Here is a 27,739-nt window from a genome sequence, read left to right on the forward strand (position 1 = left end):
GCACTCGGGGAGACACAAGTGCCTCAGCCAAGGGCAATATGGGGAGCAGGGTCAGGCAGGCAGGCTTGGTGGGCTCAGGACCCACGAGTTTCACACTGGGAAGCCATGGGACAGCAGGGCCCATTTCCCATGACTTTGTCAAGAGGGTATTCATTTAGAGAAGAACTGAGCCCAGGCCTGGAGTCCTCCCAGCTGCCCTCACCCAACCCGACCACATGTGAGGGGCACAGGCCAGCACTGCCAGCATGAGGTCACTGAATGAAGGAATAAAGGAAGGGACAAAGGGAACCCAAGCCCCAAGGCAGCAAGAGACTCCCCTGTAGCTCCAACATTCACACTGAGAAACCAAGACTTCTCGGGAAACTGGTTTAATAAGGACAATTCCAGAGGGGCCTGGCGGTGGGCAAAGCTGTGTCAAACGGTTGGGATCCAGAGCCAAGGGCACTTCTTGCCACCTGAGACCATGGGCCAGGCTCCCCACACTATCTCCACCGCCATAGTCATGAGAGCCAAGTGAGACTGGCCTGTGGCCTGGGGCCCCGCAGCTGCCCAGCTCCACCTCCGGCATTTACTGGTCTCATCCTGAGAGGCATTGGGTGCCCACTCACTGGCTGGATGCTGGGCTGGTTCATGGGTGGTGGAGCCAGGGCATACCCTTTGGGGATGTCCCTAAGCCCTCAGGACAAGAGGCAGCACCAAGCAGCACGTCATAGCCAGTGCTTGGGTCAGCTGCACCCTCTGCTGGGACTCCAGCTCTCCTCAGAGGGCCTCCTAGGGCCATTCCAGGCACTGGGGGTGGCAATGGGGAGCCCTGGCTCCCTCATTAGACCGGACACCAGTCTGGCCGGGTCAGGAAGGCCCAGCCTTGGGCCCTGTCACACGTAGTCCAGAATCTCTGTCTCCATCTCGTTCTCACTGCCGTCGGATGGCTTGAAGTCCTCCTCCTCCTCTTCCTCCTCCTCATCCTCCTCCTCGTCTTCCCCAGACTCGTACGTCAGCTGCCCTTTCCCGCCGTCAGCCTTGGCTGAGCTGGAAAAGAGAGCTGGGGCCGGAGGAGACGAGGCCATGGGTGTCCCATGCAGGCTGCTGGGTGGCCCCAGAAAGGCCACCAGGCTCTGGGGAGCCTGTTTACTACTATAAGGGTCCGAGCTTGAGCTCTGAAGAAGCTGGTGGGTAAGTATGGGGTGGAGATCCCCCGGGAAGGTGTAGTTTAACGGGCACCCAGGGGAATACTGCAGCAGGGGAGCCACGAGCAGCTTCAAGGGCCCAGGGACCCTCAAGAGTGAACACGCCATTTTCTCTGGGAAAGGGTCCACACTCTTGATTAGATTCCCAAAGGGGGCTGAATCTGGATTCCAAGCAAGACTAAGAACCCCTGCTTCGGTCAGATCTGTGTGGCATGGCTGGGTCCAGGATGCCCCCTCCTCCAGCCTGGGAGGAGTCCCCTGAGAGAGGAGGCCTCTTATGCCTCTCCCCAGCCTTGTCAGATCCACTGCCTGGCAGGTGCTGCCCCCTTCACTTCCCCTGCAGCTGGCCCTTGCTCCTGCCAGGGTTGCCTGGTTCCAGGAAGGGGCTGGGCTCCATAGAACAGGAAGAAGACAGAGGCAGAGCCTGCACTCGCAGGGCTGAAAGACGTGGGCTGGTGTGAGGGCGTCAGGTGGAGGCCCCAGTGGCAGCGCCGGGCTGCTGCACCCGTCCCCTCTGGGCTTGTCTCCTGCCCCAGACCCCAGCGCCGAGGGCCTCCGCTGAGGAAGCCCCTGTGGGCAGCTGGGGTGATGCTGGCTCCTGGGCTGGGCTCTGGCTCACAATGCCCCCCTCCCACCAGGGCCAGAGGCAAGATGATGCCACCTAGGTGCCATTTCCCAGGAATGGGTCCCCTTAGGGAGACCTCTGTCTCCAAGGGGATCCCCAGGCATCCTGGGCCCCCTTTACCCCAAGCGGCTCTCACCAGGCCTCTTGGAGCGGATGGTCTGCCGGATCATGAGGGACATGGTGTCCCTGAGCTCGTCGCTGGTCTTGGGGAGGCACCACCCATCCCGTTCGGTGCAGGAATTCTCAGCCCCGTCATTGCGGTGAATGATCTTCTGCAACCTGGGGGTGGGGAGAGGGTTGGGACATAAAGTCCCAGGGTGGGTCTCTGCTAAGAGATGCCGGTGTTGGCTTTTGCCGGAGGCAGAGCTGTACTGAGAAAGGCAGCCCCGTGAGTGAAGTCTACAGAGAGGAATTGGAAACACGAGCTGTGTGCTCCCAGCTGGGGCCCTAAACCTGTGTGCTCCCTGGACCCCTCACACACATGAAGCTGGCCGTGTACCCCTGCACATGCTTCTGGTGAACCATGGCTTTCAACAGATTTCAAGATGTATTTGATGTGTTCCCATCTCCATCTCCTCCCATCCCAGTGCCCTTTCCCTGCAATTTTTTTTTTTTTTTTGAGATGGAGTCTCGCTCTGTCACCCAGGCTGGAGTGCAGTGGCGCCATCTCGGCTCACTGCAAGCTCCGCCTCCCGGGTTCACGCCATTCTCCTGCCTCAGCCTCCCACATAGCTGGGACTACAGGCGCCTGCCACACCACCTGGCTAATTTTTTATATTTTTAGTAGAGACGGGGTTTCACCATGTTAGCCAGGATGGTCTTGATCTCCTGACCTCAAGAGTGTGATCTGCCCGCCTTGGCCTCCCAAAGTGCTGGGATTCCAGGCGTGAGCCACCACGCCCGGCCCCCTGCAATTCTTGAAACATCACTGAGAACAAGTCGATAAAAGGTTTCTGGGGTCTGATGGGTCCTGGGATTGAGAACCACTCATGGGGCCTTCATGTGGACAGTGGAAGACAGGCAAGGACGTAACAGCAAGAACTGTCTCTGCCCAGTTTGGAGCCGCGGCTTTCTACAGGGCACTGCCTCTGCGAGGACCGCCAGCACGCCAGGGCTCTCGGCAGCACCAAACTCCCAGACAGGCGAGTGTTCTTGCGGGAGATGAAGGCCGACGTGAAGTGGAAGAGCTGCAGAGAGCACTTTGGTCCCTGGGTCCCACGGGTCCCCCTCAGTGTCTCAGGGCCCCTCTCATACATACTCTTCCACATTCAAGTCGCATAACTGGTAGAACATCTGCCGATAGGGTGGCAGGGCCCCTTCCCGGAAGATGTAGACGGAGTCCTGGTGAAAAAGGGGGAGAGAGACAGGGAAGGTTAGCTGGAGCCCTGGGGGGCTGCCAGTGTTAGAGACTCCATGTAGGCTCCCATGGGGTCTCTCCAGGGAGCTGACTGGTCACCAGGACCAGGTTGGGCAGACAGGCTGGAAGGCCAGGGAGCAGTTGGGGAAAAAACAAGGTCTACCTCCCCGGGACGCTCTAGGAGAGGCAGAGGAGCACCCAGGCCCTCCCGGGGCCACTGGAAACGGTAAGCCCGCCTGTGCAGCAGGCCATGGCGCCCACGGCATGGGGCCAGCACTAGCCTTGTGCCAGGCTCTGCTCTCTGTGCCTTCCTGCACTCTGACCTTATCCCTCACCCACTGCTGCTAATTTGTCACCCTATGTTCCCCTATGGGCTGCCCTGACATCTCCTCTGGGGAAAGCAGGGCTTAGTGAGTTTACTCTCTCCTTTCCGTACCCAGCCACGTAGTTCTAGAGGTAAGGATAATGGCCTCCCAGGAGAGGCCTCGAGGAGGCAGGCCACACAGGCTGTAGCATGATCGCCCCTCACTGGGAAGACAGCAAAGATCTCAAAAACCTGGGGAGCAGGCAGGGGCCCCCGGACACGGGGAAAGCGAGTCCCTCACATCCCCCGTCTCTGCTGTACTCATTTCTGCCGCCTGCTCCCTCGGCAGGTGATTCCACCGTGCGGGACGACCCCTTCTCAGCCTCCCCCAGGACTGTGGAGTGGCTTGCGGGAGCCTGAATGTGGGAACAGCTCTGGAAACTGCCAGCCCCCGCCAGGCAATCACACTGACAGAAACGTGAGCCGGTGAGGCTCCCGCCACAGCTGCGGCCCACATGGCCGGCTCTGGCTCTGTCCTCCTGCGTGTGCCCAATTCCGATCATTCCAGGAGTGGTCACGTGGCTCTGTGGGGGCCCAGGCTCCCAAAGGGCTCGAGAAGGACAGCCACATGCAGCTCAGAAGGACAGCACCAGGCTTCCCTGTCTGAGACCTGTCACCACCTCTTTGCCAGATGTCCCCAACACACACAGCCCCAGGGCTTTGCACCGAGTTCTTGCCCTCAGTGTCTGAAGGCTGTCCTAAAAGCAGGTGCCGAGGCCCTGGTGGACAGAGCTGCCCTAACCACACCCCTCCAGCCCACCTACAGGGTGCCCGGCCCCGAGAGGGAGGTCCTCCCCTCTATTCCTGGCCTCCCCTGGGAGCCACTCCCTCCTGGGGCTCAGGGGTGCCCACCTTGAGCTTGTACTTGCTGGAGGCTGGTTTCCGAGCACCGCTCGTCCCCGATGGGCCCAGGCCCTGCTTCAGGTCATGCATGGTGACAAGCTGGCTGGCTGCGTGGGGACAACAGCAGTGCTTGGCATGTGCAGGGTGGGGAGGAGGTATCTCTCCCAACCATGCCCTGCCCTCCTGCCTGCCCACCCCTCCTGGGGGAGGAATGACCGGCAGAGCCCTGGGGCGACCCCCAGGAACCACCTCCCCATCTGGGTCCAGGTGCCCCACCTTCCTTGGCAAATCACTCATGACCCACAAAAGGCGCCTGGCACACTTACGTGTCTTCTTGACGGTGATGGGGAGGCTGTAGTTGTAGGTGCTGCGCTTTGCTTTGACTGGCAAGTCGCTGGGGGCGTAACCTGCAGGCGAGGGCAAGCATGTCAGGAGGGTGGCCACAGGGCCGGTTGGCACACAGCACTGGCTTCACACTGGAGATGGGACTTGGGTCCATGGGGCCAGCTCCTGAGAGGGCAACTCCAGGCTGCCAAGCATGCCACTGCAGTCACCAACGCATCCCAGCACTTCCCAGGCGGGGTGGACACGGATGCTCTCACCAGTGCCTGGCCTGTGTCACAGGACCATAGGGCACGTGGGGTCACTCGATGAGGGACTGTGGTTCAGAAACGGGGCGGTCAGTGGTGGGGCCAGCACAGAACTGGGACTTTCGTTTCCACGCCATTCTGCATCCAAGAGTCTCAGCAAGGGGAGCAAAAGGTTTTTTTATTCTCTCCAAATGAAAATATTCTTACTACCAAAGAGAATGCTAGAAACTGAAAGATAGAGAGAAAGGCAGGAAGCAAAGCTTTCAGGAGTTTTTACCATGTTTCATTCCACAGCGGATTCGGAAATCGAGGACTTGGTAAATCTTGGCATCGGGGTTTTTTCGGGGGTCATACCCAAATCGAATCCATAGGCTACGCCAGGGACCTGTTATCTGGAGACAGAAAAGGTGAGAATAATGTGAGGCGAGGTGAAGGCCCCCAGGTCCCTGGGTGGGGCAGAGCCTACACCGAGGAAGAAGAGCTCAGGAGCTGGGGACAAGGCTCTGGATGCCCAGGCCTGCTCTGCCACGTGCAGGCCCTGTCACCTTGGTGAGGGCACGTGGCCTTTCCAAACCTTGGTCTTCCTGTCAGATGGAGGGAACAGGAGCACCCTTTCCTGTGGGTTCTTTTATTTGTTTTTCCGAGAGAGGGTCTCACTCTGTTGCCCAGGCTGAGTGCAGTGGCACAATCACGGCTCACTGCAGCCTCAATCTCCTGGGCTCAAGCCATCCGCCTACCTTAGCCTCCCAAGTAGCTGGGACTATAGGCATGAGCCACCACATCCAGCTAATTTTTAATTTTTTTTGTAGAGATGGGGTCTCACTATGTTGCCCAGGCTGGTCTTGAACTCCTGGATGCAAGCAATTCTCCCGCTTCAGCCTCTCAAAGTACTGGGATTCTAGGCATAAGCCATCATGCCTGGCCTCCCACGGTTTTGGAGAGGATTAAATGAGATAGCACCATGGAGCCTTTATCATGGTTCCTGGCACATATTAAGTGCCCAGTGTTACTACTAGCCTAATCGATGAGATGTCTTCTGTCCCCAAACGGAGCTTTTGAATGGCTTATGTCTAAAAAGCCAGTGCCAGCCAGGCGTGGTGGCTCCTGCCTATAATCCCAGCACTTTGGAAAGCCGAGGCAGGTGGATCACTTGAGGTTAGGAGTTCGAGACCAGCCTGACCAACATGGCGAAAACCCGTCTCTACTAAAAATGCAAAAAAAGAAAATCAGCTGGGCGTGGTGCCCCTGTACTCCCGGCTACTTGGGAGGCTAAGGCAGGAAAACCACTTGAATCCCAGAAGCGGAGGTTGCAGTGCACAGAGATCACACCACTGCACTCCAGCCTGGGGGACAGAGTGAGGCTCCATCTCAAAATAAATAAATAAATAAACAAACAGACAAACAAAACAAACAAAATAAACAGAATAAAATAAAATAAAAATAAGATAAAATGCCAATGCCAAGCAGCACAGGTAGTGCGCCTGAGCTGAGAGTCCGACACGGCAGGAAGAATGAGTCTTTTCTGTGCCCTACTGCCTGTTGCAGACCCTCATGGTCATGTCTCACGCCACCTCCCCTAATGCTCTGTGAGGCCTCACAGTGGGGAAGATCCCTTTCCCACCAGCATCTTTGGGAACCTCAGTAATGACATCCATCTTTACATGCTTGTAGATCAGAGATGGATCTGCCTCCCACTGAACCCCACTCAACACAGGTGGAGGACGACACGGGGCCGCTGTGGTCAGGGGCTGGGTTCTGCAGCCCAACAGGCTGTGGAGAGCGTCCTGGACTCAGCGAGCTGAAACTTTTCCAGTTGGCTTTAATAAGCTGTCTTAGGGATGCTAGGATTGGGGGACCAGGACAGAGGGGAAGGAAGGATGGAGGTGCCAGGACGGGGGAGGTGCCAGGTTGGGGGTAGGGCAGGAAGGATGAGGGCCAGGTGGGTAGGAAGGGTAGGCCAGGATGGGGGTGGGGCAGGAAGGACGGGGAGCCAGGATAGGGGGTTGTCTGCTCTTACTGTGGCTCTAAGACATCACAGCAGGGACCAGGGACCATATGGCTGGGAACCAAGGCAGGTGGGCAGGCAGCTGACACTTACCATGTAATAGGCTATGAAGGGAAGCAAGACCTTGAGCTTGTCTGGGTGGACGCTGATGTTGGCCTTGACAGCATTCCGAGACCAGATGGGACGGATGTCAAACAGCTGGGGAGGCCAAGGGCAGACAATGAGAGGAGCACCAGCAGCTTCCACCCTTCTGCCCTGAACTCCCCAACATGGGTTGGGCCCCAGGGGCCCCTCCAGAGAGGAGCTGGTGGAGGACAGGGGTTGGACACACAGGCGTGGCCCTAGGACCCGCTGCACTCACTCTCTCACCCCGTCCCTCAGAAGCCTGGGCTGCACGCCCACCTGCCAAGTGCAGTTGTGGGGCTGGGGCCCTGAAATGACCACAAGAGACATGGTCGCTGTCTTCATATAGCCCACAGCACAGCGGGGAGCAGGGCTCGGGGTAGGGGACGTGCTAGAGTCCCAGGGTCCCCATGCTGCCCCTATCTACAGAACAGGTGCCTGAGGTGGGACATCGTCAGAGGTAAAGGGGACAGCCTGGCCTGGGGAGGACTGCAAAGGTCAGCGTGGCTGGAGTGTAGAGGGCCAGGGGACCGGGGCAGTGGGCCTCACAAGCCAGTTCAGGTCAGGAATGTGGGCTGTGCCTGGAGGGCAATAAGGAGCCACGGACAGTATGCCCCAGTGACTGCTGGAAATCAACAAGATATCCACATGGTCTCCCACAGGCACACTGTGTAAGGGAAGAGCCGGGCTCCAGGTGGCAGTGGCCTCACTATGAACCTGATGCTCATGCCAGTGGGGATGCAGGCCTCCACGGCACCTGCAAGCCCGGGGAAGGTGGGCTGCCTGGCAGCACGGCTCCAGATCTAACAGTAAGAAAGTGCTGGGCCTGGCACACTAGGTGCCCCAGTGGGTTTGCTGCAATGAGTGAATGGATGAATAAGAGCTCAGTGGATCCCAGAGCTCCACATGGAGGTCACAATTGAACAATGCACACATATTTTTCTTAAGAACTCTAAGAAGCATTTTCACCCTTGGGAATGTAAAACTTATACCGATACGGCCTTTAGACATAACATCTGAAGGTGAGAAGTTCCCATGTACTAAGGAATGGGGAAAGGTTGGTGCAGCCAACCCCACAGCCAGGAACAGGGAGCAGCTGGGTAAACACGGGAGGCCAACACAGAGGCTGGAGCCCCCGGGGCCGGGCACAGTGCAGGACTTGCCTTCCTCAGCTCCTCCTCTACCTTCCTGTCCACGGGGTTAGTGCAGACTCTCCTCCACGTCTGGGCTGCAGCCTCCAGTGGCTGCTTAGGCACCTCCTCATCCTCAAAGTTGACAAAGATGGCATTGTGGGGGCGCCGGGCCCTGCTCAGGCCAATCAGGTTCTCGCCGGAGATTGGGGGGTTGTTGTAGCCTTCCCTGGGGGCAGAGAGTACAGGTGAGAACAGGAGCACCAAGGCCATCCCAGGTACCCACCGGACCAGACCAGGCAGGGAGCCCAGAAGCCTGGCAAGGCCCGCAGCCACCGTGTGCCTCTCCCTGGACGTCTGTGCTGGGAAAGGACCCCAGAACTGGCTGCTAAAGGAACCTGTATTCACAGAGGAAGAGATGCGGCCACAACTGCCTATGACAACTCAGAGAAGCTCCGGGGCCGGCAGCTCTCAAGCTGGGGAAAGCCCAAAAGGTCCTAGAGGCTGGAGTGCAGGAAAGGGCACCTGTCATGGGGCTGGTAGCCCCACAAGTGCACTGAGTCAGGTGCAGCACTGTCCAACTAGTGAAAAACTGGACAGAGTCTAATGTCCAGCAGCTGGCAATGGTGAAATCACTCAAAGCACAGCTGCATGAAAGAACACGATCTACTGTCAAAACAGGGACAAGAGCTGCACTCACTGACATCTGCTTACACGCGATTCACTTATTTAATGCTCAAAACTAATCATACAGAGAAAGGACCATTTTCTAATACAGCAGCGGAAACCACAGGGACTGGGAAACTTGCCCAGAGACAGAGCTCCTGGGAAGGAGCTGGGACTCCCATCCAGGAGCCTGGCTGCAAGGGTCCCATCACACACCTGTCCTGCCACCCAATAGAGCATGACTCTTTGGCTCACAAGCATCTCGACCACATGTAGGTGAATGAACAAAGGACTTCACCAAATGGCATTGTCATAAAACACAGGGGTTAAAGCCAAGGGTGCCATTTGTCCCAACACATAGAATGTCCAACACCAAGAGGGAACCCCAATATCAACTACGGACACGGGGTGACGATGTGTCAGCATAGGTGGATCCACTGTTAACAAGTGCCCCACTCTACTGAGACGTTGATGATGGGGGAGGCTGTGTGTGGGGGCAGCTAGGTGGCATATGAGAAATTGCTGTGCCTTCTTATTTTGCTGTGAGTCTAAAATTGCTCTAAAAAAATAAAGTCTTTTTTTTTTTTTTTTTTTTTTTGAGACGGAGTCTCGCTCTGCCGCCCAGGCTGGAGTGCAGTGGCCGGATCTCAGCTCACTGCAAGCTCCGCCTCCCGAGTTCACACCATTCTCCTGCCTCAGCCTCCCGAGTAGCTGGGACTACAGGCGCCCGCCACTGCGCCCGGCTAGTTTTTTGTATTTTTTAGTAGAGACGGGGTTTCACCGTGTTAGCCAGGATGGTCTCGATCTCCGGACCTCGTGATCCGCCCGTCTCGGCCTCCCAAAGTGCTGGGATTACAGGCTTGAGCCACCGCGCCCGGCCCAAAAATAAAGTCTTAAAACACACACACACACGTACAAAGCAGAGATTCTAGAACTATCTCTGTGTGCTGGCACAGAACACCCTTAGGTAGACATTTCTCAAAATATTTGTAGTGGTTACCTCTTTAAGGTTGGACACCAAACTTACACAAGAGCAGGCAGAGGCCGGTGTCAAGAAACCCCATGAGCCCGCTACCAGTTTCAACAATGATCACCACGTGGTCAATTGCATTTCATCTGAACCTCCACCCAACCCACCATTTTGAAGTACATTTTAAAGTAGGTCCTGGACATCATAGAATCCATTTGGGTGATTACTACCTTTTAAATTTGTTTCCATTTCACCTTAGTTTTCTACATGAGTACATATCATCTGCACACTTACAAAGAGTAATAGTAACTTTCACATTGTGAGACAAAACTAGAAAGACGGGATCAAGTCTGGGCCTTCTTTTTAGAATGGCTGCGTTAGAAACCGCACGGGACAGGTCAGCACTATCCTGTTTTCAAAGATGCCCCCAAGGAAAACCGGGTGGCCATCTGCAACAGCAGCCCTTCTACGCCCAACCCTGTAGGGAGAGGCTGTGCAACCGAGGCTACACCCCCAGCCCGCTCCCGGGGCGGCCTCAGGCTGTGGTCTGTGTCACCATGATTCTAAGCAGGTGGGGAACTGCTGGCAGGGGTCGAAGGGTGCTGATGGCAAAGTCAACAGGACCACCTTGGAGAGTCCCTGAGGAGCAGGAGGGACCCACCATCCTCCAGTTAGGAGAACCCCATCAGGCCAGTCCAGTAGCCTGTGCTTGCCCACCTGGTTTGTGGGAAGCTCAGTCTCCCCAGGAAGGGGCCAAGGAGGCAGTGGCTAGGCCTCCTCCCTGCCAGTCCTCACGCACCCAGCAACGTCAGCAGGGCAGGAGAATCGACAGCAGCCCTGGGAGAAAAGGCAGGTTCTTTCCAGGTGCTGGAAACCGATAAACCACATGGGGAGGAAGGGGGCCTCGGGGCCCGAGGGCAGCTGGCCCTCCTCCCTCATTTTACCCCAGGGGCTTGAAACAGCTTCCCACTGGCCCGCAGGGCAGAGCAGACGCTCAGATGCTGCTGCCACCTAGTGCCAGGGGCGGCAGTGCAGACAAGTGCTGTTTTCATTTTTTTGAGATGGAGTTTCGCTCTTGTTGCCCAGGCTGGAGAGCAATGACCCGATCTCAGTCCACCATTTTAACTTCCACCTCCTGGGTTCAAGCGATTCTCCTGCCTCAGCCTCCCAAGTAGCTGGGGTTACAGGCATGCGCCACCATGCCTGGCTAATTTTTTACATTTTTGTTTTGTTTGTTTGTTTGTTTTTTGAGATGGAGTCTCGCTCTGTCGCCCAGGCTGGAGTGCAGTGGCGTGATCTTGGCTCACTGCAAGCTCCACCTCCTGGGTTGACACCATTCTCCTGCCTCAGCCTCCCAAGTAGCTGGGACTACAGGTGCCCACCACCATGCCTGGCTAATTTTTTTATATTTTTTAGTAGAGACAGGGTTTCACCGTGTTAGCTAGGATGGTCTCAATCTCCTGACCTCGTGATTTGCCTGCTTCTGCCTCCCAAAGTGCTGGGATTACAGGCGTAAGCCACCATGCCTGGCCAATTTTTTATATTTTTAGTAGAGATGAGATTTCTCCATGTTGGTCAGGCTGGTCTCAAACTCCTGACCTCAGGTGATCCACCCACCTCGGACTCCCAAAGTGCTGGGATTACAGGTGTGAGCCACCGTGCCCGCACTGTTTTCTTTTATATATTTTTGTTTCTGACAAGAGTATGCTGCTTGTGGTGAAGAAAAAATAAACAAAAAAACATTTTTTTTTTTTTTTTTTAAAAACAGGGTCCCACTCTGTCACCCAGGCTGGAGTGCAGTGGCACAATCACAGCTCACTGCAGCACTGACCTCCCAGGCTCAGGCCATCCTCCCATCTCAGCCTCCCGAGTAGCTGGGACCACAGGAACACGTGCCACCACACTCGGGTAATTTTGAAAAATTTGTTGTAGACACAGGGTCTCACTATGTTGCCCAGGCTGTTCTCAAACTTCTGGCCTCAAGAAATCCTCCCACCTCAGCCTCTCAAAGTGCTGGAATTACAGGCATGAGCCACTATGCCTGGCCAATAAGTAACTTTAAAAAAATAGGCTGGGTGCGGTGGCTCACACCTGTAATCCCAGCACTTTGGGAGGCTGAGGCAGGAGGATCACCTGAGGTCAGGAGTTCGAGACCAGCCTGGCCAACATGGTGAAACCCTGTCTTCACTAAAAATACAAAAATTAGCTGGGCGTGGTGGGGCACACCTGTAGTCCCAGCTACTCGGGAGGCTGAGGCAGGAGAATCGCTTGAACCCAGGATGCAGAGGTTGCAGTGAGCCGAGATTGTACCACTGCATTCCAGCCTGGGCGACAAGAGGGAAATTCCATCTAAAAAAAAAAAAAATCATGTCACCCCCTGCTTCAAATTCTTACAGTGAGTACAATATACTTACAGAAAATTGTATCATTCTACATGCAAGAGATTTCTGCAGGGAGGCAAAGTGACTTGATTCTTTTTAGTTAATACATTTCCACAGTGTTTTGTTTTTTAATAACCGGTACAATTTATTCTTACAATCAGAAAAAAGCAGAGGGTGGTGGCGGTAGGGGATGTTACAGACTAGGGGACAGCAACCAAAAGAAACGTGTGTGGCCCTGGTTTGGCTCCTGAGTGGCTTTTGAGACAATCAGGAAAAAGTGAACAAGGACTGGGTATGGGTGATGTGGGGGAGTGCTGTTAGCTGTGTTGGGTAGGGGACGGGTATGGCAGGTCTGTCTGAAACACGAGTCTTCCCTGGTGGAGATCCGTGCTAGTTGTTTCTGAAGGCAGCACTGTGCCAATGGGAGTGGAGACCGGCAGACTGTTGCTCACTGGACGCTGGTGATGGGCATGTGAGGGCCACTAGACAATTCCATTCTCTACGTTGAGGTGTGTTTGAACCTTTCTGCAATGCTTTTCTGGAGGCAGAGAAGAACACACTCTCTCCTAAGGATGAAGCCTAGGCACCGGTCTTCGCTCCCCACCCCCGTTCCCTGGCTCACCTGCTCTGGCGCACAGCAGCCTGCCCAGCCTTCCTTTGCATGCGCCAATCCCCTGGTCTGGAAAGTTCTCCCTGGATCTTCACCTGGCTGGCTCTGTCTCAGCTCCAGATGTCAGTTCCTCTGAGGGCCCTCGCTGTTACCTGTAGCCCCGGCCCACTCCCCATGACCTCCTTTAAGGCTCCCCGCCATGTAATCATGCTCCGTCTAGCTCCCCACCCCTGCACTGCACCCCAGCTGCCATGTCGTCCATGGACACCAGGCTCCAGGGAGTGACCTGGGCCACCACAGGTGCTCAGTCAGGACATGTTAAAGGAAATACATAATGAGGAATGAGAAGGCCCTCCCACCCCTTCAGAGAAAACTGTTCAGCCCCAAATCTTCCAGACTTTTCTAGGCTTCTGTTATCATACCACCATTTACTTTTATCCCACAGAATCTGGTCTTACACCTGCCTTTGTCATAGAGCAAGGGAGGCACCTGGGCATGGGTCCCATCAGTTCACAGAGTCCACTCTTTTTTGTTTGTTTGTTTTTTGTTTTGTTTTTTGAGACAGGGTTTTGCTCTGTCACCCAGGCTGGAGTGCAGTGCTGTGATCATATTCACTGCAGCCTCAAAATCCTGGGCTCAACCAATCTTTCCACCTCATCCTCCCCAGTACCTAGGGCTATACAGGTGCACGCCACCATGCCCACCTAACTTTTTCAGTTTTTTTGTAGAGACAGAGTCTTGCTATATTGCCCAGGCTGGTCTCAAACTTTTGGCCTCAAGTGATCCTCCCACTTTGGCCTCTCAAATCACTGGAATTACAGGTGTCAGCCACTACACTAGGCCCAAGCCCATTCTCTTGAGGGCTGCATTTTTGGAAGCTTAAAACATGCTATGGAACAATTCTTCAACAAACACCATCACCTCTGGGCCAGTTTTCAAAGTCCTTTTCAGACTGGGCGCTGTGGCTCACGCCTGTAATCCCAGCACTTTGGGAGGCTGAGGTGGGCAGATCACTGGAGGCCAGCAGTTCAAGATGAGCCTGGCCAACATGGTGAAACCTCATCTCTACTAAAAATACAAAAATAAGCTGGGCGTAGTGGTGAGCGCCTGTACTCCCAGCTACTCAGGAGGCTGAGGCTGGAGAATTGCTTTAACCCAGGAAGCAGAGGTTGCAGTGAGCCAAGATCATGCCACTGCACTCCAGCCTGGGTGGACAGAGCGAGAGTCCGCCTTTCAAAAAAAAAAAAAGGCCCTTTCATTTTGCTCGTCTATTTGCACTAATCTTGCTCCCCTAAATCTGCGTGGGGCCCATGGATACTTGCTGAGTCCCTCTCACTGGCCAGGCTCTGTTCTGGGCACCAGGGCTATGACAGAGACCGAAGCAGGCCAAGTCGCTGCCTCTGGGGAGCATACATTACAATGCAGTTTTTTTTTTCATGTTGTCTTTTTGTGTGTAATTTTAGAAAGTAGAGCATACAAATCAGGACACCGTGGCACTGGGCCATGAGCAAAGCCTGCAGAGCGGGAGAGACCGGGGCGGTGCTGCCCGTGGGACCTGGCACTGAGCCCACGTCTCAGCTTCCTCATGTGTACGATGCGGGTGTCAGGAACCCTGGGGAATTGCTCCCGGGCTGGGGTGAGATGCACTCACAGCGCTGCTGCACAGGGATATGGAATAACTGGCAGTGAGGCTGGTCAATGTTATTCATCCCCAGTTGGGTATTTTTTTTTTTTTGAGACGGAGTCTCACTCTGTCACCCAGGCTAGAGTGCAGTGGCCGGATCTCAGCTCACTGCAAGCTCCGCCTCTCAGGTTCACGCCATTCTCCTGCCTCAGCCTCCCGAGTAGCTGGGACTACAGGTGCCTGCCACCACGCCCGGCTAATTTTTTGTATTTTTAGTAGAGACGGGGTTTCACCATGTTAGCCAGGATGGGCTCGATCTCCTGACCTTGTGATCCGTCCGCCTCGGCCTCTCAAAGTGCTGGGATTACAGGCGTGAGCCACCGCGCCCGGCCCCCAGTTGGGTATTTTCAAACTTGTTTTCCTCATTTTGTTTTCACAGTAGTCAATCTTGGATTTTATATAAAGGAAAGCCTATTCTTTTATGTCAATGTGTGGCATTTGACAATTTGAACATTTGACAATGCCCAGGCCTGCCTTTCCAACAGCCCCAGGGGTCTCTAATTATGTCAAGAACTTCTGAGTTACAAAATTCATTTCATCTGAATTGCATGTGGGCTTGGGCAGGCTGTGCACATGGGAGGTGTGGTGGGTGGCAGGGGGTGGCGATGGCTGCACTATAAGTCACGGCCACATGGCTTTTCATAGCTCTCAGTGTAGGAGAAACCCACTACTGATGAGAGAGAGAGTGAGCGCCTGTCCTCAGAAGAGGCACCATGTTCGGGAGGGGACACAGACCATAACCAAGTACAGAGCAGGCGAGAGCTGTGTAGAGTCACAGACGCCTTGAGCAGGATGGCACTGGGCGATGGGCAGGGTCAGGGGTTCCCTGAAGCGACCTCCAGCCACACAGGGCAGACCAGGAAAGCGTAAACAGTTGGGGTGAAGTGGGACCGAGGCTTGGCAGGTGAGTGTGGCAAAGAGAGGAGGGCAGGGGAGGGACAGATGATCAAGAGGCTGTCAAATCTCTGCCAGGGACAGGGACAGTGAGGCTACGGGGAGCAAAGGAGGTAGGAAAGAGCTGGGGTCAGAGAGTGGGACGTTCCCAGGTGGCTTGCTTAGGTAGTGTCATTCCTAGTGACAGCAAGGTCCAGAGACTGGCTGGTCAGCCATGACCAGGGATTACGCCAAAGGCCATTTCTCAGCAGGAACCCACATGTCCCACAGTCACGTTTTTTGCCCTGTCCTCAGGAGCGAGGCCAACCTGGTGATCACACAGGCCACACTGCTTACTAAGGCCCTGTTCTGTACTCAGCCCTGTGCCGAGAACTGCACGCGCTTTTTAAATTCAATCCCAATACCTCTGTTGGGTAGGTACTACTATCATCCCATTTTCTTTTTTTTTTTTTTGGAGACAGAGTCTCACTCTGTCACCTGGGCTGGAGTGCAGTGGCGCAATCTTGGCTCACTGCAACCTCCGCCTCCCGGGTTCAAGCGATTCTCCAGCCTCAGCCTCCTGAGTAGCTGGAATTACAGGTGTGCGCCACCACACACAGTGCGGGAGCCTCCACGCCCAGCCCATCCCATTTTCAGGATGGAGAACTGAGGCCGCGTGGAGAGGGGCCTTACCGGTGCTGGGTCTCTGGTCGGTAGAAGTAGTCCACCGGAGCGTCCAGCCGGGAGAAGATAGGCGGCGGGATGTAAAGCGGCAGCTCCTGGTGGAAAAAGGCCTCCTTCTCGGGCCGGAGCATGAGCACCTTGTCATACATTGACGTATGCTTGCCGCCTGCTTCCGTATGCACGGCCAAGTACTGGAAGTCAGACATCCCTAGAAAGAAAGGTGGGCAGATGGCAGACAATGAGTCCAGGGATACCCGTCTGGGAATGGGCAGCTGCCACACACCGACACCCATGTCTGCTTAGGGAGGTGCTGAGTGGGCCATAGGGTGGAGGCTGCAGGGTGAGGGTGGCAGGAAACACACCCTTCCCAAATGCTTCTGCAAAGTTGGCTCGATGCAGTCTAAGTCACTTACATAAAAATTATTTTGGGGAGGTGGGTAGCTACATGACAGGTGAGGATGGAGTCCAGGTCAGTGCTTCTTAGACGTATGTTACTTTTAACTCTAAAAACTGCAATTACCTTCGCACCAACCTAATAACATGCATATGAATCACCCGGGATCTTGCTAAATACAGGTTCTGACATGGCGCATTTCTACCAAGCTCCCAGGTGAGGCTGATGCTGCCAGTTCAGAGACACACACTGAGCAACAAAGTGCTGGTTCAATTCGATAAAAAATACGAGGTGTAATGTTTTATGAATCACTTGGGAAACCTTGTCCCAGAAAGGACAGCCCTCTTTGGTGAATGCCATGAGCCACCAGAATGACTGCCACTGAAAATGCCCAACGCATGGGACCCCAGGTCCTGCTTCTCCTTCATTTCACTTTCTTCTTCCCCTCTTTTCTCTTTCTAGTCCTCTTTTCCCTTCTCAATCTTTAAACTCTTCAGATTCTGCCTAGACCTGCAGCTGTAACTCAGCCATCTCTAAGGCTTGTTAGTAATATGCCAGGCACCTCCTGTGGTCCAGAGCCTGGCCCATTCACGGGCACTGCCTCCCGGAATCTTCACAAGGGCCTAAGGAGCAGGCTCTGCAGCCCGCACTGCACAGACAAGGAAACTGAGGCTCAGGGAAGCCAAGCCACCTCCCAAAGAAACTGGCAGGGCTCAGGCAGGCACAATGCCAGAGTCTGTGTCTTTCTCACTCCCGTCTCCCTCCCTTGCCTTATTGCTTCCTCCCTGGGGTTCCTTGTAGGTGGCAAACCTGATTGAGGGCTCCACGAGGGACGTTCAACCTGCTGAGAGTTCAAAGGAGCAGGAGGTCTCAAGGGGCTTCGGCAGCTAGGAGGGCAAGACCAACAGCCACCGAGACCAAGAGAAGGTTCAAAACACTGTGGTGGGGGAAAGACTGGAGGAGGTCTACTGACCAGTTTTATTTGGTCCCATACAACGGTTTCATTAGACGTTAGGAGATTTCTAGCTTAACAACGCTGACGATTGGCAGCAATGAGCCCGCAGTGTCTGGGGAAGCGCTGGCTGGAGGGAAGAAAGGCTGCCTCCTGGATGAGGCCTGTGCCCTGCTGCGTCCCCACAGCCCCTGCCCTCCTGCCTGGGCATATCCTGGCCCCCTTCACTTATGCAGATGACCCACACGGCCCCTGCAGGCAGCTGGGATGGCTGGCCCTGAAATAACCAGACACTGTAAGAATAGATTTCAGTTACCCTGAAATTTGTAAATGGTGGAGATGATGCCAAGGATCTCCATGTCAAATGTGACCTCGGAGTGGGCCTCAGTGCCCAGCACCCCTTTCTGCCGCCTTGTTCTCTTCCTGATGCGGAGCAGCAGGCTGCTGGTACTGAAGCGGTTGGCGCACACTGGGTGGCAGTATGGGTCCTTGGGCCGGAAGTACAGCTCCAGCCTTTTGGTGGGGTCCGCGTAGATCTGTGGCAAGGCCAAAGGAGACAGAGTGAAGCAGTGACAAGCCAAGCAGCCAGTGAGAACCTGCTCCTCTCTCAAAAAAAGTCTGACAGTGATCCAGGAAGGGCCAGGAGGCTCACGTTTCATTCTGGACTCTTAATTCCAAAAGGCTCATTTTTTAAACCCATGTATCTTAGTTTTTATCTAATGGAGAAAATGAGAATCGTCTCCTTCCTTCTAAGAAGTTGTGAAGTTGGAGATGACAAGTGCCAATTAAGTAAATGCCATCATCCATCAAGTGCCTGCTCAGTGTGGGGCGTCAGGTTGTCATCTGGCCACACTTGAGGGGAGGTACTATCACCCTTATCTTGGAGGGAACTCAGGTTTGGTGCAGGGTGGAGTGGCTTGGCTAGGGCTACCTACTCTGACAATTACCCACCATAAAGGGTCTTGGTATTCAGTCTCATATGCAAATGTTTCGAGGTCCAAATGAGATTAAATCAATCAGTAACAAACATTTGGGCTCTGACTTGCTGTTACCTCTAGCTTTCCAAGCATATGAGACTGAATACCAACACCCTTTTGGGTCCCTCTCCTTAAAAACCCCAAGAACAGCATCTATGTCATAGGACTGCTACGGTTCAATATGAATAAAGCACAGTGCCTGGTGCCTAACTCATGGTAGACATTCAACATGTGCCACTTCCATCTGAATGAATACTTGCCCGATGCTGGGTCACAGTGAGCATCGGATGTGCACGTATGAAAGCACCAACAATGTGAATAGGGGTGAGGTCACCTACATGCTGGTGAACTGGCTCCCAACACCCAGCACAGGGTCTGGCCCTTCGGACATGATCAGGAACTACCTAGGGAGAGAATGAAGACGACTTTGTCCTCAGGAATCTCCTCCTCATGAAACACACACCTCTGAGTCCTGATGGGGTGGGAATGAACCCAAGCGTAGGCCTGGCACAGGGAGGTGCTCAAGAAACATGAGGAGACTGAATGGGTAATGAAGGTCCCTTCCCAAAGTGCTCACGCTGTCGCTGGGTACACATGATCCCTGAGGTTAGCAAGAGGAAGGATTCTGTCAAAGCCATAAATCAAGCGAATAATATAAAAGAAGAAGCCGGGGGCGGTGGCTCACGCCTGTAATCCCAGCACTTTGGGAGGCCAAGGCGGGCAGATCACAAGGTCAAGAGATCAAGACCATCCTGGCTAACACGGTGAAACCCCGTCTCCACTGAAAATACAAAAAAATCAGCCAGGCGTGGTGGCGGGCGCTTGTAGTCCCAGCTACTCGGGAGGCTGAGCCAGGAGAATGGCGTGAACCTGGGAGGCGGAGTTTACAGGGAGCCAAGATTGCACCACTGCACTCCAGCTTGGGTGACCGTCTCAAAAAAAAAATAAAAAAAGAATAGGCCTAAAACCTATCATTGAAAGTCTCATTAGGGATGGGCTCCTTGAACCCTGTAATGTCCCCTTATCCCAATACTGCCTGTAAGAAAGTCAGATGGGTCATACCGACTAACGCAAAACCTCTGGGCCATCAACTAGATATTCCAGAATACTCACCCTGTTGTCCCTAATCCTTACACCCTCCTCAGCAAAATTCCATGCGACCATCAGTGGTTTATGGTCATATATTTAAAGGATGCTTTTTGGGCATGCCCCTTGGCTAAGGACAGCCGAGACATTTTTGCTTTCGAATGGGAAGATCTCCATTCTGGACAGAAGCAACAGTACCGATGGATAGTTCTCCCCCAAGGCTTCACAGACTCCCCTAACCTCTTTGGTCAGATTCTAGAACAAGTTCTAGAACAAATTTCTACCCCAAAACGCATATGCCTGCTTCAATACGTGGATGACCTGCTGGTATCTGGTGAAGCTATAGAACAGAGAGCTGCCCTGTCCGTCCACCTCCTTAACCATTTGCAAGCAAAAGGGTTAAGGGTTTCAAAGGGAAAGAGCTTCAATTCATAGAGCCAGAAATTAAATAGCTAGGACACTTGATAAGTAAGGGCGAACGAAGGATAGGGCCTGAACAAGCTGAAGGGATTGTGTCCTTACCTTTGCCTAAAACTAAGCAGGAACTCAGAATAATTCCTAGGATTGGCTGGATATTGCCGCTTACAGATTGACTCAAACGCCCTAAACACAAAACCTTTATACCTAAAGCTTGCCTAAGAAAAGCCTGGCCCTCTTCTGTGGACCTCTGAAGAAATCCACTAGGTTGAAGAACTAAAACATCTGCTCATAACTGCCCTGTCCTAGCCCTGCCTTCCCTAGAAAAGCCATCTCACCTTTTCATTAAACAAGGTGGTAGCTTTAGGGCTACTTACTCAAGAACATGGGGGTCACTGGCAACCTGTGGCCTTGCTGTTGAAAGTTTTAGATCCAGTAACCTGTGGATGGCTTGAACGTATCCAATCCATCGCGGCTACCACTTTGTTAACTGAAGAAAGCAGAAAGCTGATCTTTGGGGGAAATTTAGTTGTGAGCACGCCTCATCAAGTTAGAACTATCTTAAACCAGAAAGCAGGGAGACGGCTCACTGACTCAAACACTTTAAAGTATGAAGCCATCCTGTGAGAGAGATGATTTAACACCAACCTCTGTAATTCACTTAACCCACAAGGTTTCCTAACAGGGAATCCAAATCTAAAAGGACCTGAGCATGAGTGTTTAGATTCAGGCCCGATGTAAGGGAGACCCCTTTCAAAACAGAGCAGCACTTATTTACAGAAGGCTCTTCCGGGGTAACTGAAGGAAAAAGACATAATGGATATTCAGCAGTCTATGGGGAAGACCTTGCAGAAGGAGAGTCAGGAAGGCCGCCCAATCATCGGTAAGCCCAAACATGTGAATTGTTTGCAATGAATCAAGCCTTAAAGCACTTGCAAAACCAAGAAGGAACTACTTATTCTGATTCCAAGTACACCTTCAGGGTAGCTCATACATTTGGAAAAATTTGGACCAAACGAGGTCTCCTTAATAGCAAAGGCCAAGACCTTGTCCACAAGGAATTAATCACCCAAGTATTAGGTAACCTCCAGCTGCCAGAAGAAATAGCTACTGTCCATGTCCCAGGACACCAGAAAAGTCCTTCTTGTGAAAGTCGAGGGAATAACCTGGCAGATCAAAGAGCCAAACAAGCCACCATTTCCTCTGAAACGCTCACTTTTCACCTAACCCCTTGTCTTCCTCCCCTGACCGCAGTTTCCATCTTCTCTTCAACTGAAAAAGAGAAATGAATAAAAACAGGGGCCAAAGAGAATCCTGAAGGGAAATGGGTATTATCAGACCAAAGAGAATTGTTATCCAAACCCTCATGAGAGAAGTCTTATCTCAGCTGCATCAAAGAAATCACTGGGGACCCAAGCTGTGTGTGACGCAGTTCTCAGGGTTTAGGGATGTATAGGAATTTATACTCTGGCAAGACAAGTTACAGATAGTTGTCTAACGTGCAAAAAGACTAATAAGCAGACCCTAAGAAAACCACCCCTCGGGGAAAGGAGTCCAGGGTTAAGACCATTCCAAAGTGTCCAAATTGATTACACCGACATGCCCCCAATCGGTTGCCTGAAGTACTTATTAGTGATAGCAGATCACTTTACGCACTGGATGGAACCTATTCCCTTTGCAAGTGCAACTGCTAATAATGTAGTTAAAGCACTGACTGAGAATATTATACCCAGGTTTAATAGATTAATAGAAAATATTGATTCAGATAATGGGACTCATTTCACTGCACATGTCATCGAGAAACTAGCCCAAGTACTAGACATAGCATTGGAATACCATACTTCCTGGCACCCACTTTCATCAGGAAGATGGAGAATGAACCAAACTCTGAAGAGCCACTTAACCAAATTAGTCTTAGAGACTCGGTTGCCATGGACTAAATGCTTTCCCATTGCCTTATTAAGAATCCGAACTGCCCCTCGGAAAGATGTTGGCTTATCACCTTATGAAATGCTATATGGGTTGCCTTATCTACACTCCACTGCTGACATTGCTACGTTTGAAACAAAAGATCAGTTTCTCAAAAACTATAAACTTGGTCTATCCTCTAGCAGGACTAAAGGCCTCTTAGCACAGACGCCACCCCTAGAGTTTCCAGCACACCAGCATCAGCCTAGGGATCACATTCTCATCAAAAGTTGGAAGGAGGGAAAACTCGAACCAGCTTGGGAAGGGCCTTATCTGGTACTCTTAACTACTGAAACAGCGATCCGAACGGCTGAAAAGGGATGGGCACACTACACGTGGGTGAAAGGAGTAACTTCCACAGACAGGGAAAAATGGGCTGTCACCCCAGGACCCACCCCTACCAAACGAACTAACCCTAAAAAGGGCTTAATAATCACTTGTTTATTTTTCCTTTTCTTTCCAACAGAAGGTCATCTTGTCATCAGTGTGACCCAGGCTAACTATCCCTTGACCCTTCAGTTTGATGCCTGTTCAGTTATCACGTGCAGCTACGAACAAGCTTAAAGGCAGCTATCCAATGTAGGTAAGTATCTATGTCCATATCGCAGAGACAAACAAGTATAAGTATGGAGCCTTAAAGGGCCCCTGTGGTGACTGGGCAAATGTTTGGTGGACCACTTAATAATATGGGGGGTGGACAGCCAACCCCCCTCCTTTAAATAAGCTGTGGAAACTCTTAACAAAAACTCCAACTTATCCATGGTTCCACTCCACCAAATTGTAAGCCACTGAAGCGTAACCCCTTATTGCTAATTACAGATAATCCCCAAACAATGGCCCAAGAACCCTCTGTATTTGGAGGGTATGGGTTAGGAGCAGATGTTACAGGGTGGGATCCCATAGGAACCCTCTCTCTAAGGTTGGCTGGACCATTGGCAGTTAAAAACAATGAAGAAATCCAGACCCAGGGTCCAAGGAACATATGGGACCCAACGCTCTCCCCAAACATATCAGGTCCAGCGTTCCCCTCCCATCTCCAGGACGACCCAGCCAAAGTAGCAGTTGTAGAAGTAAGAGACCTAAAGCAAACTCTAGCAACTGAAATAGGGTACGGAGATGCAGATGCCTGGATAGAATGGATTAAATATTTCGTCTGCACTTTAAACAAAAGCAATTGTTATGCTTGTGCACACGGTAGACCAGAGGTCCAGATTGTCTCCTTTCCTCTTGGATGGTCCTCCAGCCGAGCGGGCATGGGCTTAGCTAGCTCTTTTCCAGGACCCCACAGCCTGGGGTGACAAATCGTGCCGAGCTCTCTCTCTACTGTTCCCTGAAGTTCAACACCCTGCAGGTCAGCCCCCAAAGGCTATCCAGCTTCTGTCTCCCAATGCCAATTTTACTTTATGTCTCTTGTGATGGAAAATTTGGCATTCCTTGGAGATCTAACAGGATGCAGTGAGCTTAAGCCCTTCCAAGAGCTTACCCATGAGTCTGCCCTTAGTCATCCTGAGCGGATGTATGGTGGCATTGTGGTGGACCATTACTGGATACTCTGCCAAGTAACTGGAGTGGCACTTGTGCTCTGATCCAACTGGACATCCCTTTCACTCTGGCATTTCATCAACCAGAAGAAGTAAAAACAAGGCACTGTAGAGTAAGAGATGCCCCCCATGGTTCCTTTGACCCTCATGTTTATATAGATGCCATTGGAGTTCCCCGAGGGGTACCTGATGAATTTAAGGCTCGTAATCGAATAGCTGCAGGATCTGAGTCTATGTTTTTCTGGTGGTTAACTATAAATAAAAATGTAGACTGGATAAATTACATCTATTACAACCAGTAACAATTTGTTAATTATACTAGGGATGCTATCAAAGGAATAGCTGAACAACTAGGACACACCAGTCAAATGGCTTGGGAAAATAGAATAGCATTAGAAATGATACTAGCAGAGAGGGGTGTGGTTTGTGTCATGATAGGAACCCAAGTTGTATTTTTATCCCTAACAATACTGTTCCCGACGGAATCATAACAAAGGCACTGCAAGGTCTTACTGCTTTATCCAATGAGCTAGTTTAAAATTCTGGGATAAACGATCCCTTCACTGATCTAATGGGAAGATGGTTCGGCAGGTGGAAAGGACTTATGTCCTCGATCCTTATCTCCCTTGCCATTGTAATAAGCATGTTTATTCTCGTAGGATGCTGTATCATACCCTGTGCCCGAGGGTTAATACAAAGACTTATTGAGACAGCTCTCACTAAAACCTCCAATTTCCCCCCGCCTTATTCAGACAAACTTCTACTTTTAGAAAACCAAGAACAGCAAAGTCAAGACATGCTGAAAAGGTTTGAAGAGAAAGAATTATGAAAATCAAGAGGGGGAAACTGTTAGATATACTGAATTCTTCTTCAAAGGTTCAGCTTGTTCAACTCCTTTGTTCTTTGTTCTCCATCTTCAAAGCCTAACTTCCTTGTTCTTTGTGCCACCTTGCCCTTAGTTCCCCGCTCTGTTTAAGTGCCCTTCCCGCCCAAACTATTCTTCCCACTGAAATCGCTCATCCTGCCACTGTAACCCACACCACGGTTCTATCTGAAATAGCCAATCGAGATCAGCTTAGATTGGGTGGTCCAACTCCAACCAGTAGGGACAGGTCACAAAAACAGGGACTGACTGCGTTAGGGATGAACGCACTGGTTCACGGCCGGGCGCACTGGTTCACGCCTATAATCCCAGCACTTTGGGAGGCGGAGACCAGTGGATCACCTGCGCTCAGGAGTTCGAGACCAGCCTGTAGGATACAGTAAATTCCTCTCCAAAGATTTTAGCCTGTTACCTTCCTTTAAATTCAAGAGGGGGAAAATTAACAAATACAATGAGTTATGAGTTCCATTTCAAACAACCAATATGTCAGTATGTTCAGCTTCCCTGTTCTTTGTTCTCCATTTTAAAGTTTAACTCTGGCTGGGCACGGTGGATCACGCCTGTAATCCCAGTACTTTGGGAGGCCAAGGCAGGCAGATCACGAGGTCAGGAGATCGAAACCACCCTGGCTAACACAGTGAAACCCCGTCTCTGCTAAAAATACACAAAATTAGCCAGGTGTGGTGGCGGGCGCCTATAGTCCCAGCTACTTGGGAAGCTGAGGCAGGAGAATGGCATGAATCGAGGAGGTGGAGTGAGCCGGGAATGTGCCACTGCACTCAAGCCTGGGCGACAGAGCAAGACTCTGTCTCAAAAAAATATATATAGATAGATAGATAGATATTTAATATAATAAATATATATAAATATAATAAATATATATAATAAAGTTTAACTCCTCATTCTTTACACCTCCTTGCCCTTAGTTTCAGTAAACAGCCCCTTCCTAGCCTCTATCACCTGCTCTGTCCTTAGTCATCCTTAGTCACCTGCTCTGTAACCATCCTTCCTGCTGAAAACTACTCACCCCGCCACTCAGGCCTGTGTCCCTGCCCTCTTTGAAATAGCCAATGGGAATTAGCTTAGACTGTGCGGTCCAACCCTAGCCAATATGGGAAAGACACAGCAGTAGAGACTAGCTGCATAAGGGATAAGAACCCCTTCCCCTCCCTTGTCGGTGTGCTCTCGCCATTGCTTCATCGGCAAGACGCACCCTTCTATAGAAGTAAATTTGCCTTGTTGAGAAAACTTTTTGCCAGAGTGCTGATTTTTCTTTGTGGCACCCAAAATTTATTTCCAACAAGCCTGACCAACATGGTTGTGGGGAAAAGCGAGATCAGACTGTTACTGTGTCTATATAGAAAGAAGTAGACATAAGAGACTCCATTTTGTTCTGTATTTGAGATGCTGTTAATCTGTGACCCTACCCTAAACCCTGTCCTTGCAAGAGACATGTGCTGTGGTGACTCAAGGTTTAACGGATTTTGGGCTGTGAAGGATGTGTGTTAAACAAGTGCCTGAAGGCAGCTTGCTGGTTAAAAGTCATCACCATTCTCTTAATCTCAAGTACCCAGGTACACATACACTGCAGAAAGTCGCAGGGACCTCTGCCTAGGAAAGTTAGGTATCGTCCAAGGTTTCTCCCCATGTGATAGTCTGAAATATGGCCTCGTGGGAAGGGAAAGACCTGATCGTCCCCCAGCCTGACACCCACCCGTGAAGGGTCTGTGCTGAGGAGGACTAGTATAACAGGAAAGAAGGCCTCTTGGCAGTTGAGATAGAGAAAAGCATCTGTCTCCTGCCTGTCCCTGGGCAATGGAATATCTAGGTGTAAAACCCGATTGTATGTTCTGTTTACTGAGAAGGGAGAAAACCGCCCCTCAGGGCTGAAGGTGCCACGTGCTAGCGGCAATGCTGCTCTTTATGCACTAAAAAGGTTTATGGAGATGTTTGCATAGACATATCAAGGCACAGCACTTTTCCTTAAACTTATTCAGGTCAGAGATCTTTGTTCATATGTCTTACTGCTGACCTTCTCCCTACAAGGATCCTATTATCCTGCCACCTCCCTTTTTCTAAGATGGTAAAGATAATGATCAATAAATACTGAGGGAACTCAGAGACCAGTGCCAGCGTGGGTCCTCTGTATGCTGAGCGCGGTCCCCTGGGCCCACTTGTTCTTTCTCTATACTTTGTCTCTGTGTCTCACTTCTTTTCTCAAGTCTCTCGTTCCACCTAACAAGAAACGCCCACAGGTGTGGAGGGGCAGGCCACCCCTTCACATGGTGAAACCCCGTCTCTACTAAAAACACACAATTAGCAGGGTGCGGTGGCGTGCGCCTGTAATCCCAGCTACTCCCAGCTACTCGGGAGGCTGAGGCAGGAGAATCGCTGGAACCTGGGAGGCGGAGCTTGCAGTGAGCCAAGATCGCGCCACTGCACTCCAGCCTGGGCAACAAGAGCGAAACTCTGTCTGAAAAACAAACAAACAAAAAACCTTTCCCTCCTTTGTTCAGTTAGCTCTCGCAGCCGCCATAAGAGCGAGCAGCACCCTTCTACATAAATTTGCTAAATTTCCCTTGCTGAGAAATCATTTGAGTGCTCCTTTTCTTTGCGACTCCGAGCTCTTATTCCAACATGGACATTCCTAGCCCCTTACCCGGGAGACGCCTTCCTCGCCGCCCAGAGTCGGTAGCATCTTAGCCACATCACGCACCACGCCCGGGTACTCCACGCACACCATGCGTCGCTCCCGCCGCAGCTCCACGGGGACAGCAGCCCCCAGCCCCAGATCAGCCGCCTCCGCCGCCATCCCTGCGCGTCTGGCAGGGCCCGCCATGGTCCGTCCCACAAAGTGCTCCCAGAGGCCTCGCCTCAATGGTTCCGAGAAGGAATCGTTCCGGGCTCCCTCACTGCTCGCCACACCCTAACTCCCCGGGCTCAGCAAGACTCCAGAGCCTCCGGGGAGCACAGGGCCCATGGGCGTCCCCATGGCTTCGGGGAAACGACCGCCGTTTCTTCGACTTTTTATTTAAAATGAAGCGGGTTAGCGGACGCGGCGTGGCAAGCACCAGTCTCTCCTACTAGCCAGCGTGGGACCCGGAGGATAATAAAACACCACCCTCCCTCGACTTCAGCCAATGAGAGTCCGAGGGCCGAGCGAGTTTTTTTCTTAGCCAATGAGAAGTCCGGAGGAAGCTAGGTGCCACCTTCTCCTCCAGTTCCATACGTTTTAACCAATAAAGAACTAGAGTTTGACCACGTCCCTGCCCTCTTCTGGTTATTCCACCCAATGACAGCTCGGGGGCGGGCCAGAGGCAGACATCCGACCTGCCTGCTTGGGTGGGAAAGGGGCCCGGCTGAGAATTGGTTTCCGGGTCAGGGTCGGCCTGGATTCTGTAGGTGTTGGTTGCTTATTTTCCCAAGCTC

At 52.3% G+C, this 27,739-nt stretch overlaps 1 protein-coding gene across 4 annotated transcripts; it reads right to left on the reverse strand.

Moving 5' to 3' along the window:
* Window positions 1-352: 352 nt before the first annotated feature.
* Window positions 353-27,457, reverse strand: GTF3C5 (general transcription factor IIIC subunit 5). 4 transcript variants are annotated; one of them, XM_025358845.1, is made up of 12 exons: window positions 26,970-27,457; window positions 17,755-17,974; window positions 16,102-16,300; window positions 8,258-8,453; window positions 7,065-7,169; window positions 5,244-5,358; window positions 4,703-4,783; window positions 4,386-4,483; window positions 4,211-4,231; window positions 3,071-3,153; window positions 1,949-2,091; window positions 353-1,042 (listed from the first exon to the last, which is right to left on the reverse strand). In XM_025358845.1, the coding sequence occupies exons 1-12, from the start codon at window positions 27,147-27,149 to the stop codon at window positions 876-878; spliced, it is 1,608 nt and encodes a 535-aa protein (XP_025214630.1). In that variant the 5' UTR covers window positions 27,150-27,457; the 3' UTR covers window positions 353-875. The 4 variants fall into 4 exon arrangements, with proteins under 4 accessions (XP_025214630.1, XP_025214632.1, XP_025214631.1 ...); XM_025358847.1 differs by lacking the exon at window positions 4,211-4,231 and having other exon boundaries at window positions 17,755-17,944; XM_025358846.1 differs by lacking the exon at window positions 4,211-4,231.
* Window positions 27,458-27,739: the final 282 nt, after the last annotated feature.

The sequence above is a fragment of the Theropithecus gelada genome, chromosome 15 (assembly GCF_003255815.1).
Source record: "Theropithecus gelada isolate Dixy chromosome 15, Tgel_1.0, whole genome shotgun sequence".
Classification (NCBI taxonomy): Eukaryota; Metazoa; Chordata; class Mammalia; order Primates; family Cercopithecidae; genus Theropithecus; species Theropithecus gelada.